The sequence below is a fragment of the Cetorhinus maximus genome, chromosome 17 (assembly GCF_964194155.1).
Source record: "Cetorhinus maximus chromosome 17, sCetMax3.hap1.1, whole genome shotgun sequence".
Classification (NCBI taxonomy): Eukaryota; Metazoa; Chordata; class Chondrichthyes; order Lamniformes; family Cetorhinidae; genus Cetorhinus; species Cetorhinus maximus.
In genome coordinates this window covers 82,126,574-82,139,460 of record NC_135895.1, presented here as the reverse complement: position 1 = coordinate 82,139,460, position 12,887 = coordinate 82,126,574, and the positions used below count along the sequence as shown (strand labels likewise).

The following is a 12,887-nucleotide window of genomic DNA, read 5'->3' as shown; positions in this document are numbered from 1 at the left end:
AAAGGTTGGTATTCGGGCCCCTGCTCTTCTTGATATATATTAATGATCTGTACTTGGGTATACAGGTCTAATTTCTGCATGCTATGGCACTCAGAAATGTGATTAACATGAGGAGGATGCTAACAGACATCAGGATGTCATACCTAGCACAAAGGAAGATGGTTGTGGTTGTTGGAGGTCAATCATCTTGTTCCTGGACATCACTCAGGAGTTCCTCAGGATAGTGTCCTAGGCCCAACCATCTTCAGCTGCTTCATCAATGACCTTTCCTCTGTCATAAGGTTAGAAGCGGGGGTGTTGGCTGATGATTGCACAATGTTCAGCACCATTCGCAACACTTCAGATACTGAAGCAGTCCATGCCCACACACAGCAAGATCTGGACAACATTGAGGCTTGGGCTGACAAGTGGCAAGTAACATTCATGCCACGCAAGTGCCAGGCAATGACCATCTCCAACGAGAGAATCAAACCATCTCCCCTTTACATTAAATAGCATTACCATCGCTGACTCCCCCACTGTCAACATCCTGGGGGTTGCCATTGACCAGAAACTGAACTGGACCAGCCATATAAATACTGGGGCTACAAGAGCAGGTCAGAGGCTAGGAATTCTGCAGAGAGTAACTCACCTCCTGACTCCCTAAAGCCTGTCTACCATCTACAAGGTGTAGGTTAGGAATGTGATTCAATACTCCCCATTTACCCAGATGAGTGCAGTTCCAACAACACTCAAGACGTTTGACACCATCCAGGACAAAGTAGCCCACCTGATTGGAACCCCATCCACTACCTTAGACATTCACTCACTCCACCACCAATGCCAAGTGGCAGCAATGTGTACCATCTACAAGACGCACTGCAGGAACTCACCAAGGCTTCTTCGACAGCACCATGACAGCTACCACCTAGAAGAACAAGGGCACCAGATGCATGGGAACACCTCCACGTGCAAGCCACACACCATGCTGACTTGGAACTATATTGTCATTTCTTTACTGTCACTGGGTCAAAATCCTCGAACTCCCTCCCGACCAGCACCGTGGATGTACCACATGGACTGCAGCGGTTCAAGAAGGCAGTTCAGCACCAACTTCTCAAGGGCTATTCGGGATAGGCAATAAATGCTGGCCTAGCCAGAGATGCCCATATCCTGTGAAAATCTTTTTAAAATGACATGTGAAATGGACATACACATGACCGATGAAATTTAATGCAGAGAAATGTGGCGTGATGTAATTTTGTAAGAAGGAGGAGAGGCAATATGAATCAAATAATACAATTTTAAAAAGGGTGCAAGAGCAAAGAGACCTGGTAATGTATATACACAAATCTTTGAAGGTAGCTGGAAAATTTGAGAAAGTGGATAAAAATCCATTTTGGGACCCTTGGCTCCATGAATGGAGGAATAGAGTATGAAAGCAAGCAAGTAATGCTCAATACTGGTTAGGTCTCAGCTGGAATATTATATTAGCTCTGGGCATCACACTTTAGAAAATATATCAAGATTTTAAATGTTATATTCCAGAAAGCCAAATGGTAAAGAATAGAACTGGAGTCGATCTACATAATTTTGTAAGCATTTATTTACAGAGATACACATTACAAACATGTATCCCCTCACTCAACAATCACCATTTTAGTCTGTTCCCATTTATAGGAGCACAAGTGAATCCCCAGTTAATACCCACCATGTGCTTACAATCAAATACTATTAATATACCATTATTAGAGAGGGTGCAGAGGAATGGTACTCAAGATGGGAGACTTCAGTTATGTGGTTAGACTGGAGAAATTGGGATTGTTCTTCTTAGAGAAGAGAAGGGGTAAGAGGAGATTTGATAGAAGTCTTTAAAATCATTTTGATAGAGTAAATAAAGAGAAACTGTTTCGAGGAGTCAGTTTCCAGAGAATACTGAATTAAGGTGATTGGAAGAAGAACCAGTATCGATATGAATCATTTTTTTACATAGCGAGTTTTTTTGATTAAAATGCATTGCCTGAAAGGGTGCTGGAAACAGATCCAATAGTAGAATTCAAAAGGTACATGGATAAATACTTGAAAGGAAAAGGATAATTTGACGAGGGATAAAGCAGGGGAGAGAGATTAATTTGATACGCTGCCAACGAGCCGCCACAGCCACAATGGCCCAATGTCCTCCTCCTGCCCTGTGTCATTTTATGATTCTATGAATTTGTATTTTGGAATATCTCTCCCACTTGCAGTTTGTACTTAATCAATACGAGTAAAATAGCAGATAATGTTAATTGCTTGTACAGTATTTCAATCAAACAACTGCTGTTAATGATTTTAGTAGGCCTTCCCCTGAAAGAATGAGCAGATGCCACACAGAACAGGACAAGCTGTTGGAAGAGGGAGGAGAATGGTGAAGACAGGCTCTCAGCAGGAGGCCATATTCACCCAGAGTGTTCAGGGAGTATTTCTCCTACTTGAATCAATGTGGGAGGCATTTACGATTAAATAAGGACCTCCTCACTGAAATCCGCCAACTTCAACAGTCACAACTGCAACCTCAGAGCAGGGCAAGGGCATTGCAAGTGACTGTGGTGTTAAAGGTGACTGTGGTGATGAACCTTTGTGTCTGACTTCTTCGAGGCTGGAACTGGAGATCTTCGCAACATCTTGCAGTTTGCCATCCACTTTTGCATAAGCAAGGTCACTGAGGCTGTCTGTTCCAAGAGAGCTAACTGCATTTCATTCTCTCTCAGCAGGGACAAACCGTCAAAGGGACCATGAGATTTGCAAGGCGCCACTGACTGCACACATGCCACTTTGCAGGTGCGACATGTCAACTCTGCCATGTACCAGAACCGAAAGGGATTCCACTTCCTCATTGTTCAGCTAGTGTGTGACCATGCAAGTGAATGAGAGGTATATTGGCAGCAGTTATGATGTCTTCATTTTGCAGCTGTCTACTTTGCCAGCTGTATTTCAGCTATCATGGCAAACCAAAGAGTAGCTACTGGGTGACAAAGGCAACGTAACTCTCATTCATAATCTACACACCGCTATGCTGCTTGCATATAGTGAGAGCCATGATGCTACAAGAAGTGAGATAGAGTAGACCATTGGTGTTGTGAAACATAAGTTCCACTGCCTGGCCTGCTCTAGAGGAACCCTGCAGTACTTGGCTGAGCAGTTCTCAAGATTGGTCTGCTGCATGCTTTACAACATAGCTATCAGGACAGCCCTTGCCACCGACTTTCAGGAGAGCAGGAGCACGAGGAGGAAAGAAGGAGGCAATCTCGACAGCCCCTTTATGTCCAGGCTGTCTGTGAAGACTTAGTTTGAGTGCAATATCAATTCACCAACCATCCCACACTCCTTACCTTCCTTCTATTACTGATCATCACAGCGTCCTCCTGGCCTGAAAGACACCACAAACAAAAATTGCAAACCAAATTTATAAGTGAAATCTTGCCATACTGTATATGCAATTAAACTAATCATCCTTGTGCATTCCTTAGTGCCTGTCTTCTGTGTACTTTTCTTGTCCTACAGCGCCTACAAAGTGTTCCACCATCGAAGTGGCTGCAACATGACTGGAGGGAGGCCAGCTTCAGAGTACACCATCTCAGCATAGGTAGCAGCATCGTGGGCTGGCTGGCTGGCTGGTTGATGAGATTCAGCAAAGGCACTGGAAGAGTGGAAGCATAAATACTGTCATTGTGCAGGAGGACAGAAGATCCATGCTCCAAACCCCCAGGGTGGTGCCTCAACAATCTTGCTAATCTGTTCAATGACAGACTGCTGGATAGCTTTGACTACCCTGTTAGACCATTTAAACACTGGTACCCACAGTCATAAAGGTAGCAAGCTGACCTTGCTTGACTTAAGTCAGAGCTTCCACTGTTGCACTCAAGCTTTTCATGGAAGCTGCTTGTGCTGCAGTGGAATCTGAGACATCAGCTGGCAGTCACTACATCATGGTTTGGCTTCCAAATGTGAGTTGATTGCCACTTCCATGCTGGAAAGAATGGGCTCCAAGCTATGCGCAAAGCCCTGTGTTATCATATTGTCATTGTATGAGCTGGTGGCTGAGGGTATGAAATCAAGTCAGGGTGTGCCTTCATCATCACTATCTTCTTTGTGATCATCCAACACGTGCAGGTTGCAGTTCATGGTATCTGCAAGATAAAACGCAGAAGGAAAAGGTTGTGGTGAGGGGAGGGATAGAAGTAAGAAGTGCGTGCTTACACGACCTGCAGCTTGAAAGTCAGAAGAAATTGTGGATTGAGGGTGAAATGGGATGTGAGAAAAAGGGTTAGGTATGAGGATACTGTCACTTCAATAATTTCATCCACCTCGCTGGCCACGACCTCAACAATGTCAGTTGTCATGGCCAGCACTGTCTCTTCCATGAGAGTTAAGAACTGCAGACAGGCCAGGCCTGTTTGCTTTATTCATGCTGCCTCTGGTTGTGCACCACCTTGTCATGTACGAGAGAGGGAAGCGGTAAGCAACCTGCTTGGATGATGTGGCTGTCATGATGAATAGCTGGAACTGTGTACAGGCTGCAAGATGTGGGTGTGAGGTTTGCAGCACTGCTAAGCGTGTAAGGGTGGAGCACATAAATCTTAGCTATGATTCCTGATTGATGGAAATTGTAGATAATTGAGTGATGGGGTTGTGGTGAATCATGGAATGGTTGAGGCTGGTATAATGTACCATTTGAAGATGCATTCACTGATTGTCATCACTTGTTTGGGGTCATTGAACTTTTTGTGACACTGCCTACAGGTTTCTTGGAGCTAGACCCCTAGCATTGACATCTATGCCTACTTGTTCCAATGCTTTCTGAACATGTGTCAGAAGTTCATTCTGGCCGCCTGCAGATACAGGACGTCCTCCCTCTTTTCCACCTCCTCCTTCAAGACCTCCACTGCAATGTCGCAAAACTTTGGAGTTCATTGTCTCTCATGTTGTTCCTTGGTTCACTGTTTCCCGCGTCAAATTCACTTCTTGCACAAATTCCAGCCACAATACAAAAGGGGTGCAAGCTAGCTTTAAGCAGAGCAGTCTAGCTTTCAACATTTTGATCCCCGTGCTGGTGCGTGCAATCAATGAATAGCACATTTAGTGCTGGCTGGTACAGAAATAATGCTAATGAGTAGGTAGCATGAAGTTGGCCTGGGTTAATCATGCAGATCAATCCTGTGCCAATTTTTCAGGAATGTTCAATTTGATCCCATGATGCTTTTTAATAATATTTTCTGCTTCTTTCTCTTGGCCTTCCAATCCCACACCATCAAATGCCAATAAGTCAGCCACTTACTCCCACCTCACATGCTACCCTGTCATCAGCTTCTGGAAAGTGAGTGAAAGCAATCTGAGAGTGACTTTGTTGTCTTTTTCTTTGGGGAACTTGTCTCCACTTTGTTTCTCACAATGGAATAGAGAAAATTGTGAATTGTATACATGAGTCCAAATCGCATTGTTCCAATTACTTTCAGAATTATTTTCTGAATTTTGATCACCAACATGGGTATGATAATGACTTGGTTATGGTATAGGACTGGCAACTCAATTATGTGTTTAATTCCACCACGGCTAGCTGTGAAAATAAATTCAGCAAATTAGGTCATTTGTGGGCTGGCCCAAGAATAAAATGGCTCTAAAATCTGTCAGACTGTCTTAACAACCAAACTGGTTCATTAGTGTCCTTTCAGAGAAATTAACTTGGCACATCTACCTGGTCACGTTACTGTCAACAGTTAACGTCCTCTGAAATAACCTAGCAAGCTTACTCTGTTGTGTAAGCAATTGTTTCCAGAAGGCGACTCACTATCACCTAACATCATGGGTAATAAATCCAGCCTCACAAGTATCTCCCATATCTTAAAAAATTAATTCAGTAGGTCAGTAAAGAATTTTGACCATATGATCGGCTAGTGGTTGCAAGTATTTGCATGTTTCATAATAGGTTTAAAGAAGTCTTCCAGTACATAAAATGTGCAGTTTCTTGCAAGTCCATTTTGAGGTGTGATATTTTACTTAGTGTGGGAATCAATTCCCTAATTTTTCCAGCATTTCATTTTTTAAGGCTATCAATTTTTAGACCATCATGCTTTTCTTTCATCATGCTTTTCTTTTACCTTTATGTTTTGCAGGCATTTATTTGTCTGACTTGACATACATTGACTCAGCGTACCCATCCACACACAGTATCATTGAAAGTGAACAAAGATCAAATCTAATGAACAATATTTTGAGAATCATTTCAGATCTTCAGCAGTCCTGTGATTATGGTAAGTTACTTAAGCATATTCCACAATTTTAATTCCCTAAACTAGCCACTAGACTAGACTAAACTAGATGATTTTTCACTCTTCGATGCATTTTATTTTCTTTAGATATTCCTCTGCTGCCTCATGTTCAGAAATATTTGAACTCGGCGAGATATATTGAAGAACTTCAGAAATTCGTTGAAGATGACAATTACAAGTAGGTTTCCTTATATCTGAGCTTTTTCCTAAGTTCTTACTACAGTTGCATGTGATGGTGCTTCTCATGTCCAATGGAATTAAAATCTTTTAAAACATAAACAGGAATGTTCTTCCGCTTAAAATATACCTTCTTGACTCCACTCTGTTGCATTTTATAAAATCTTTGAATGCTCAAATTCCTCTTGAGTAGGGTAGAAATTGAACACTGAAGCATGAAGCCCAGCTAAAGCAGCCAGCATTATCCAATGCACATACATTCCACCAATTGCACATAAGGCCATTTATTTTCTTATCATTGTCAAGCTTCACAGCTTTCTGTCACACATTCATTTTTGCTGATTAATAAATGTTGCCACCCTACAGAGGAAACACCTATGCCACTTCCTTTGAAAACTTTGCCCCATGTAAATGGGATGTTTTTCCTCAATTTTTTTTTTGCCACAAACTAGGTGTCACCCTTGGCTCAGTTTATAGTAACCAGATCTAAATCATAAGGCTGTGGGTTCAAGTCCCATTCCAGAATTTTTAGCACATCTGTGCAGTACTAGGGCAATGATGCAGTGTTGGGGTGCAGTCTTTCAGGTGAGATATTAAACTGAGGCCCCAGATGCTTTCAGGTGACTGTATACGATCCCACCCATTATTTGAAGCAAAGCTTGGGATTTCTCACATATTCCTGCTAAACATTTAACCAGCAACCAACAGCTAAAACAGATGGTTTGATCATTTACCTAATTGCGGACTGTGTCCAAATTGTCTGCCGTGTTCCTGACATTAAAAAAAAGTGAATACAATTACTTCATTGACTCTAAACCACTTTGGAATGTCCTTAGCTTGCAAAATATGCCATATTGCAGGTCTTTCTTTCTTTATCCTCACAGGAAAAGGTTTCTGTTGTCATTTGTCATTGAGACTCAGCACTTAAGAAGATTTTTCTTATAATCAAATCACATTCAGGCTCTGGTGGTAACATTGATCAGTTTTGAAATCTGCAATAATTGTAGTTGCATCCCTCCCAGTGATTAACACTCATATTTTAGTTGCATTGTTTAGCAAAGGCTCAAAATTTACAGAACACTAAACTCTGTTGCAATTATGCTGAATGGAGTTTAGGATCATGGAGAGTTGACTTCAGTCAGCTAATCATCCCACACATTTCCCACAGATGTCTGCAACAGTCACCTGACTGAAGAAATTCCTTTCAGAACTTAACTGAAGAAAGGCTCTGCTCCATTGCCTCAGACCAGCAAGATATAATTTTACATTTATAAGGATTTGTACAATTTGCTACAGTGATTACATTTTTAGTGGCCAAAGTAAGTGCGATCTCTGCTGAGTTACAAGGCAAATTCTCAGAGACCTCAAAAGAATGAATACACCCAGAACCTTTTGAGGGATGCTATTGCTGTATCATCTTACAGCCAAGGTGGAACATCCTAAGAATTATGACACAAAGAGATTGTGTCTTAGGTTTAGATTAGTCTGCGTTCAAATATTTATCTGTGTCTACCTTTTTTGAAGTTCTGATCATCTTTTTCCCCCAACCTGCATTGGACCATCACAAAAAATGGGTTTGGGAAAATTCAGATTTGTTTAATTTTCACCTGACCCAAACTCGACAAACTATGAGCTCCTGAGGTAAAATCTATTCATATCCACATTTAGAAAATCAAAGCATTTGTCAACGAAGTAATAATCACTTGAACCTTGTGCTTGATAAATTATGCCAGATTCATTTTAACCTTCAATAGCTTGTGCCAAATGTAAACATCTAAGACTATTGCTGTGTTGCTTTTATCTCAGTACTGAACTATTTGATGGTAGTTGCATCCTTTCTCATTTCTTCCAAAAATTAAATCTATATTTCATTTGCTTACCAAATAATGGTGCTGTATTATCATGAATTGATAGTTGTATGATAAACAAGCATGCAGTGCTTCAAAGTTTTATGAAACAAAAGACACTTCCTATAGGAAACAGAATCACTCACAATGCAGTGATTAGTAAATTGAGTTATGTAGTTTAGTTGCTTTGCTGTTTAGGAACCTCTGCAAATGTTGGAACCAATTCTTATGCTTATAACCACTCCCTTGCCCAATAGCAAATCATAGAAATTACAGCACAGAAAAGAATGAAAGAACTTAAATTTATTTAGCACCTTTTACAACTGCAGCATGCCCCAAATACTTCACAGCCAATGAAATACTTTTGAAGTGCAGTCGCTATTGTAATGTAATGAAACAGCCAATTTGATCACAGCAAGCTCCCAAAAACAGCAATATAATGACAAAATAATCAATTTGGCTAATGTTAATTAAGGGATGATTGGCTAGGACTCTGGAAGCATTTGACAGAGTACCTCATAAAAGACTGGAAAACAAAATTGAGGCCTATGGAATAGGACGGTCAGTGTCAGTTCGGATAAAAAGTTGGCTGAAGAACGGAAAACGTGAGTCATGGTAAATGGTTGTTTTTTTTAAGACTGGAGGATGTTAGACAGTGGGGTTTTTGTATTCTTTCATGGGATGTGGGCATCACTGGCAAGGCCAACATTTGTTGCCTATCCCTAATTGTCCTTGAGTAGCTGGTGGCAAGCCGTCTTCTTGAACTGCTTCTTGGGGCCATGTTCCCTAAGGTTCAGTGTTAGGATCACTGCTTTTTTTGATTTATAAATGACTTCGATATTGGAATACAAATTGAAATTTCAAAATTTGCCAATGGTAGCAAACTTGTAAGCATGGCAATAAGTGAGGATGATGCCAATTGGCAGGATATAAATACGTTAACAGAATGGGCAGACAAAATGGAATGTAATACAGAGAAGGGGGTGCATTTTGGAAGAAGTGATAGGGAGAGGCAATATAGAATTAATGGCGCAATTCTAAATATCATGCATGGACAGATCGACCTGGAGGATCATGTGCACAGATCTTTGAAGGTGGCAGGACATATAGAGATGGTAGTTAGCAAAACATATGGGATCTTGGGCTTAATAAATATAGGTATTAAGTTTAAAACCAGGAATCATATGCTGAACCTTTATAAAGCTCTGGTCAGGCCAAAACTAGAGTATTGCATCCAGTTCTAGCCACCTATTCCAGGAAGAATGTGAAGGTTGTTGAGAAAGTGCAGAGGAGATTTATGGAATTTAACTACAAGGTTGGGCTGGAGAAGCTGGGGTTGTTCTTCCAGAGCAAAGGAGGTTGAGGGGAGATTTGATAGAGGTAAACAAGATTATGACAACTTTGGATAAAATAGACTAAGGAAAGTTGTTTCCATTAACTAATGGTACAAGGAACAGGGGACAAGGATTTAAGATTTTGAGCTGAATATACAAGGGGATGTGAGAAAAAACATTTTTTTGCAGCGATTGGGTAATGACCTGGAACTCACTGTCTATGAGGATGGTGGAAGCAGAGACTATGAAGGATTTCAAAAGAAAATTGAATAGATGCTTGAGGAAATAAACATGCAGGGTTACGTAGATAGAGCAGGGGAATGGAACTGACAGATTTGTTGTACAGAGAGCCAGCATGGTCTCAAGGGGCCAAATGGCAGCCTCCTGTGCCATTATGATGCTACAATAACTCTCCTGCTGTTGTTTGAAATAGTGCCTGAGGATCTTTTATGTCCTCCAGAGAGTACTATATTTCATCTGAAAGACAGCACTCTTTCCCCGTCTCTTCCACATCATCTTCGAGCATTAAAAACTCAAGGAATTCTTTGTCACTAAGTTTGAGATCATTCATGCAGCTGCCTCTGACACACATGTGCTTCAACACAAAAGAGAAATTGTTAGGTTCCCTGCATATGATATAAATTCTTCATTGCTTGAGTATAGTTAATCTTCACTGCCTTCCTCGTGTTCTTTTTCTGACTCTGTGAAATGTACAAGTTGTATTCAGATTTCTAACTACTGTACAGCATCCACTTTCAACAGGCAAAAGTGATAAATATGATTCAGAATGAAGCAATTAATACGTGGAACTTGAAAAAAATATTTGAAAGAGGTGACCCCAGCCTGCTGCAAAATTGTTGAAGGAACACTGTTGCTGGTGTTTTACTCCTCATTCTTTCCCACATATTCAGTTAAATGTGGATAATGAATTGCAGTTTAAGAATGTGGAAGAGCATACTGATCTTGTGTTCACTACTCCAACTTCTATGGGGTGATGGTGGCGTAGTGGCAATGTCAGTGGATTAGTAATCCAGAGGCCCAGGCTAATGCTCTGGGGACATGAGTTTAAATCTCACCATGGTAACTGGTGAAATTTAAATTCAATTAATTAATAAATCCAACTAATTAATAAAAATCCAGAATTGAAAGTTAGTCTCAATAATGGTGACCATGAAGCTATCATCGATTGTCATAAAACCCATCTGCTCCACTAATGTGGATGGAAATATGCCATCCTTAACAGGTCTGGCCTACATGTGAGTCGAGGTGCACAGGAATGTGGCTGACTCTTAACTGCCCTCTGCAATGGCCTAACAAGCCACTCAGTTGTACAAACCACTACAAAAAAGTCAAAAAAGAAGAAAACTGGACAGACGACCCAGCATCACCAAGAAACCAAAAACTAAAATGGCACACCCAGATCTTCAACCCTGGAAAGTCCTCCTTACCAACATCTAGGAGCTTGTGCCAAAATTGAGAGAGCTGCCCCACAGACAAGTGAAGCGACCGCCTGACATAGTTACACTCGCTGAGTCATACCTTATAGCCAATGTCCCAGATGCCACCATCAACATCCCTGGGTATGTCCTATCCCACCAGCAGCACACACCCAGCAGTGGTGGCAGCACAGTGGTATACAATTGGAAGGGTGCCCCTGGGAGTCCTCAACATTGACTCCAGACCCCATGAATTCTCATGACATCAGGTCAAACATGGGCAAGGAAACCTCCAGCTAATTACCACCTACCTTCTCCCTCAGCTGATAAATCAGTACTCCTTCATGTTGAACAGTACTTGGAAAAAGCACTGAGAACAGCAAGGGCACAGAAAGCACTCTGGATGGGGACTTCAATGCTCATCACCAAGCGTGGCTCTGTAGAATCACTACTGATCAAGCCTTCAGAGCCCAAGGCCCAGTCTTGAAGGATATATCTGCCAGCCTGGGCCTGCAGCAGGTGCTGAGAAAAAGGAGCTAAGTGATCCCACAACCAACAGATCAGCTCAAAGGCTCTGCAGTCCTGCCACATCCAGTTATGAATGGTAGTGGACAATTAAACAACTAACCAGAGAAGAAGGCTCCACAAATATCCCCATTCTCAATGATGCTGGAGCCCAGCACATCAGTGCAAAAGACAAGGCTGAAGCATTTGCAGCCATCTTCAGCTAGAACAGGATGATCCATCTTGGCCGCCTCCTGAGTCCCCGAGCATCCCAGATGCCAATCTTTATCCAATTCATTTCACTCCACAAGATATCAAGAAACAGCTGAAGACACTGGATGCTGCAAAGCTATGGACCCCGATGTCATCCCAACAGTAGTACTAATTCTTGTGCTCCAGAACAAGCTGTACCCCTAGCCAAGCTGTTCCAGTCCAGCTACACATTGACATCTACCCAACAATGTGGAAAATGAACCAAGTATGTCCTGTCCTTAAAAAGAAGGACAAATCTAATCCGATCAATTACTGTCCCATCAGTTAACTCTTGATAATCAGCAAAATGATGGAACGTGTCATCAACAGTGCTAACAAGCGGCACTTAGACAGCGCTAACCTGCTGACTGGTGCTCAGTTTGGGTTCCACCAGAGCCACACAGCCTCTGACCTCATTACAGCTTTGGTCCTAGCATGGACAAAGGAGCTGAGGTGAGAGTGACTGCCCTTGACATCAAGGCAGCATTTGACCAGGTGTGGCATCAAGGTGCCCTAGCAAAAAAAGTCAATGGGAATTAGGGGAAAATCCTGCACTGGTTGGAGTCATACCTAGCACAAGGGAAGAAGGTTGTGGTTGTTGGAGGCAGATCATCTCAGTCCCAGGACATTGCTGCAGAAGTTCCTCAGGGTAGTATCCTAGGCCCAGCTGCTTCAATTACCTTCCCTCCATACTAAGACGAGAAGTGGAGATGTTCATTAATGATTGCGCAATGTTCAGTATGATTCACAACTCCTCAGTTACTGAAGCAGTTCGTGTCCATGTGTAGCGAGATCTGGACAACATTCAGGCTTGGGCTGATAAGTGGCAAATAACATTCGCTTCACACAAGTGCCAGGCAGTGGGGATTTCCAACAAGATAGAATCTAACCTTCCCACCTTGACATTCAACAGCATCAACCTCCTTGAGGTTACCCTTCACCCAGAAACTGAACTGGACCAGCCATATAAAAACTGCGGCTACAAGAGCAGGTCAGGGGCTGGGAATTCTGCAGTGAGTAATTCACCTCCTGTCTTCCCAAAACCTGTCC

At 42.0% G+C, this 12,887-nt stretch overlaps 1 protein-coding gene across 12 annotated transcripts in view; it reads left to right on the top strand.

Moving 5' to 3' along the window:
• ralgps2 (Ral GEF with PH domain and SH3 binding motif 2) overlaps window positions 1-12,887 on the top strand; it is a 674,317-nt gene that overhangs the window by 450,987 nt on the left and 210,443 nt on the right. For all 12 annotated transcript variants that reach the window (XR_013579343.1, XM_078561532.1, XM_078561535.1 and 9 more), the window contains 2 exons: window positions 6,132-6,269; window positions 6,375-6,465. Coding sequence is in view for 11 of the 12 variants with exons in the window: in XM_078561532.1 (XP_078417658.1) it covers window positions 6,132-6,269; window positions 6,375-6,465 (229 nt within the window). In the remaining variant the exon portion in view is untranslated. The remainder of the gene's footprint in view (window positions 1-6,131; window positions 6,270-6,374; window positions 6,466-12,887) is intronic.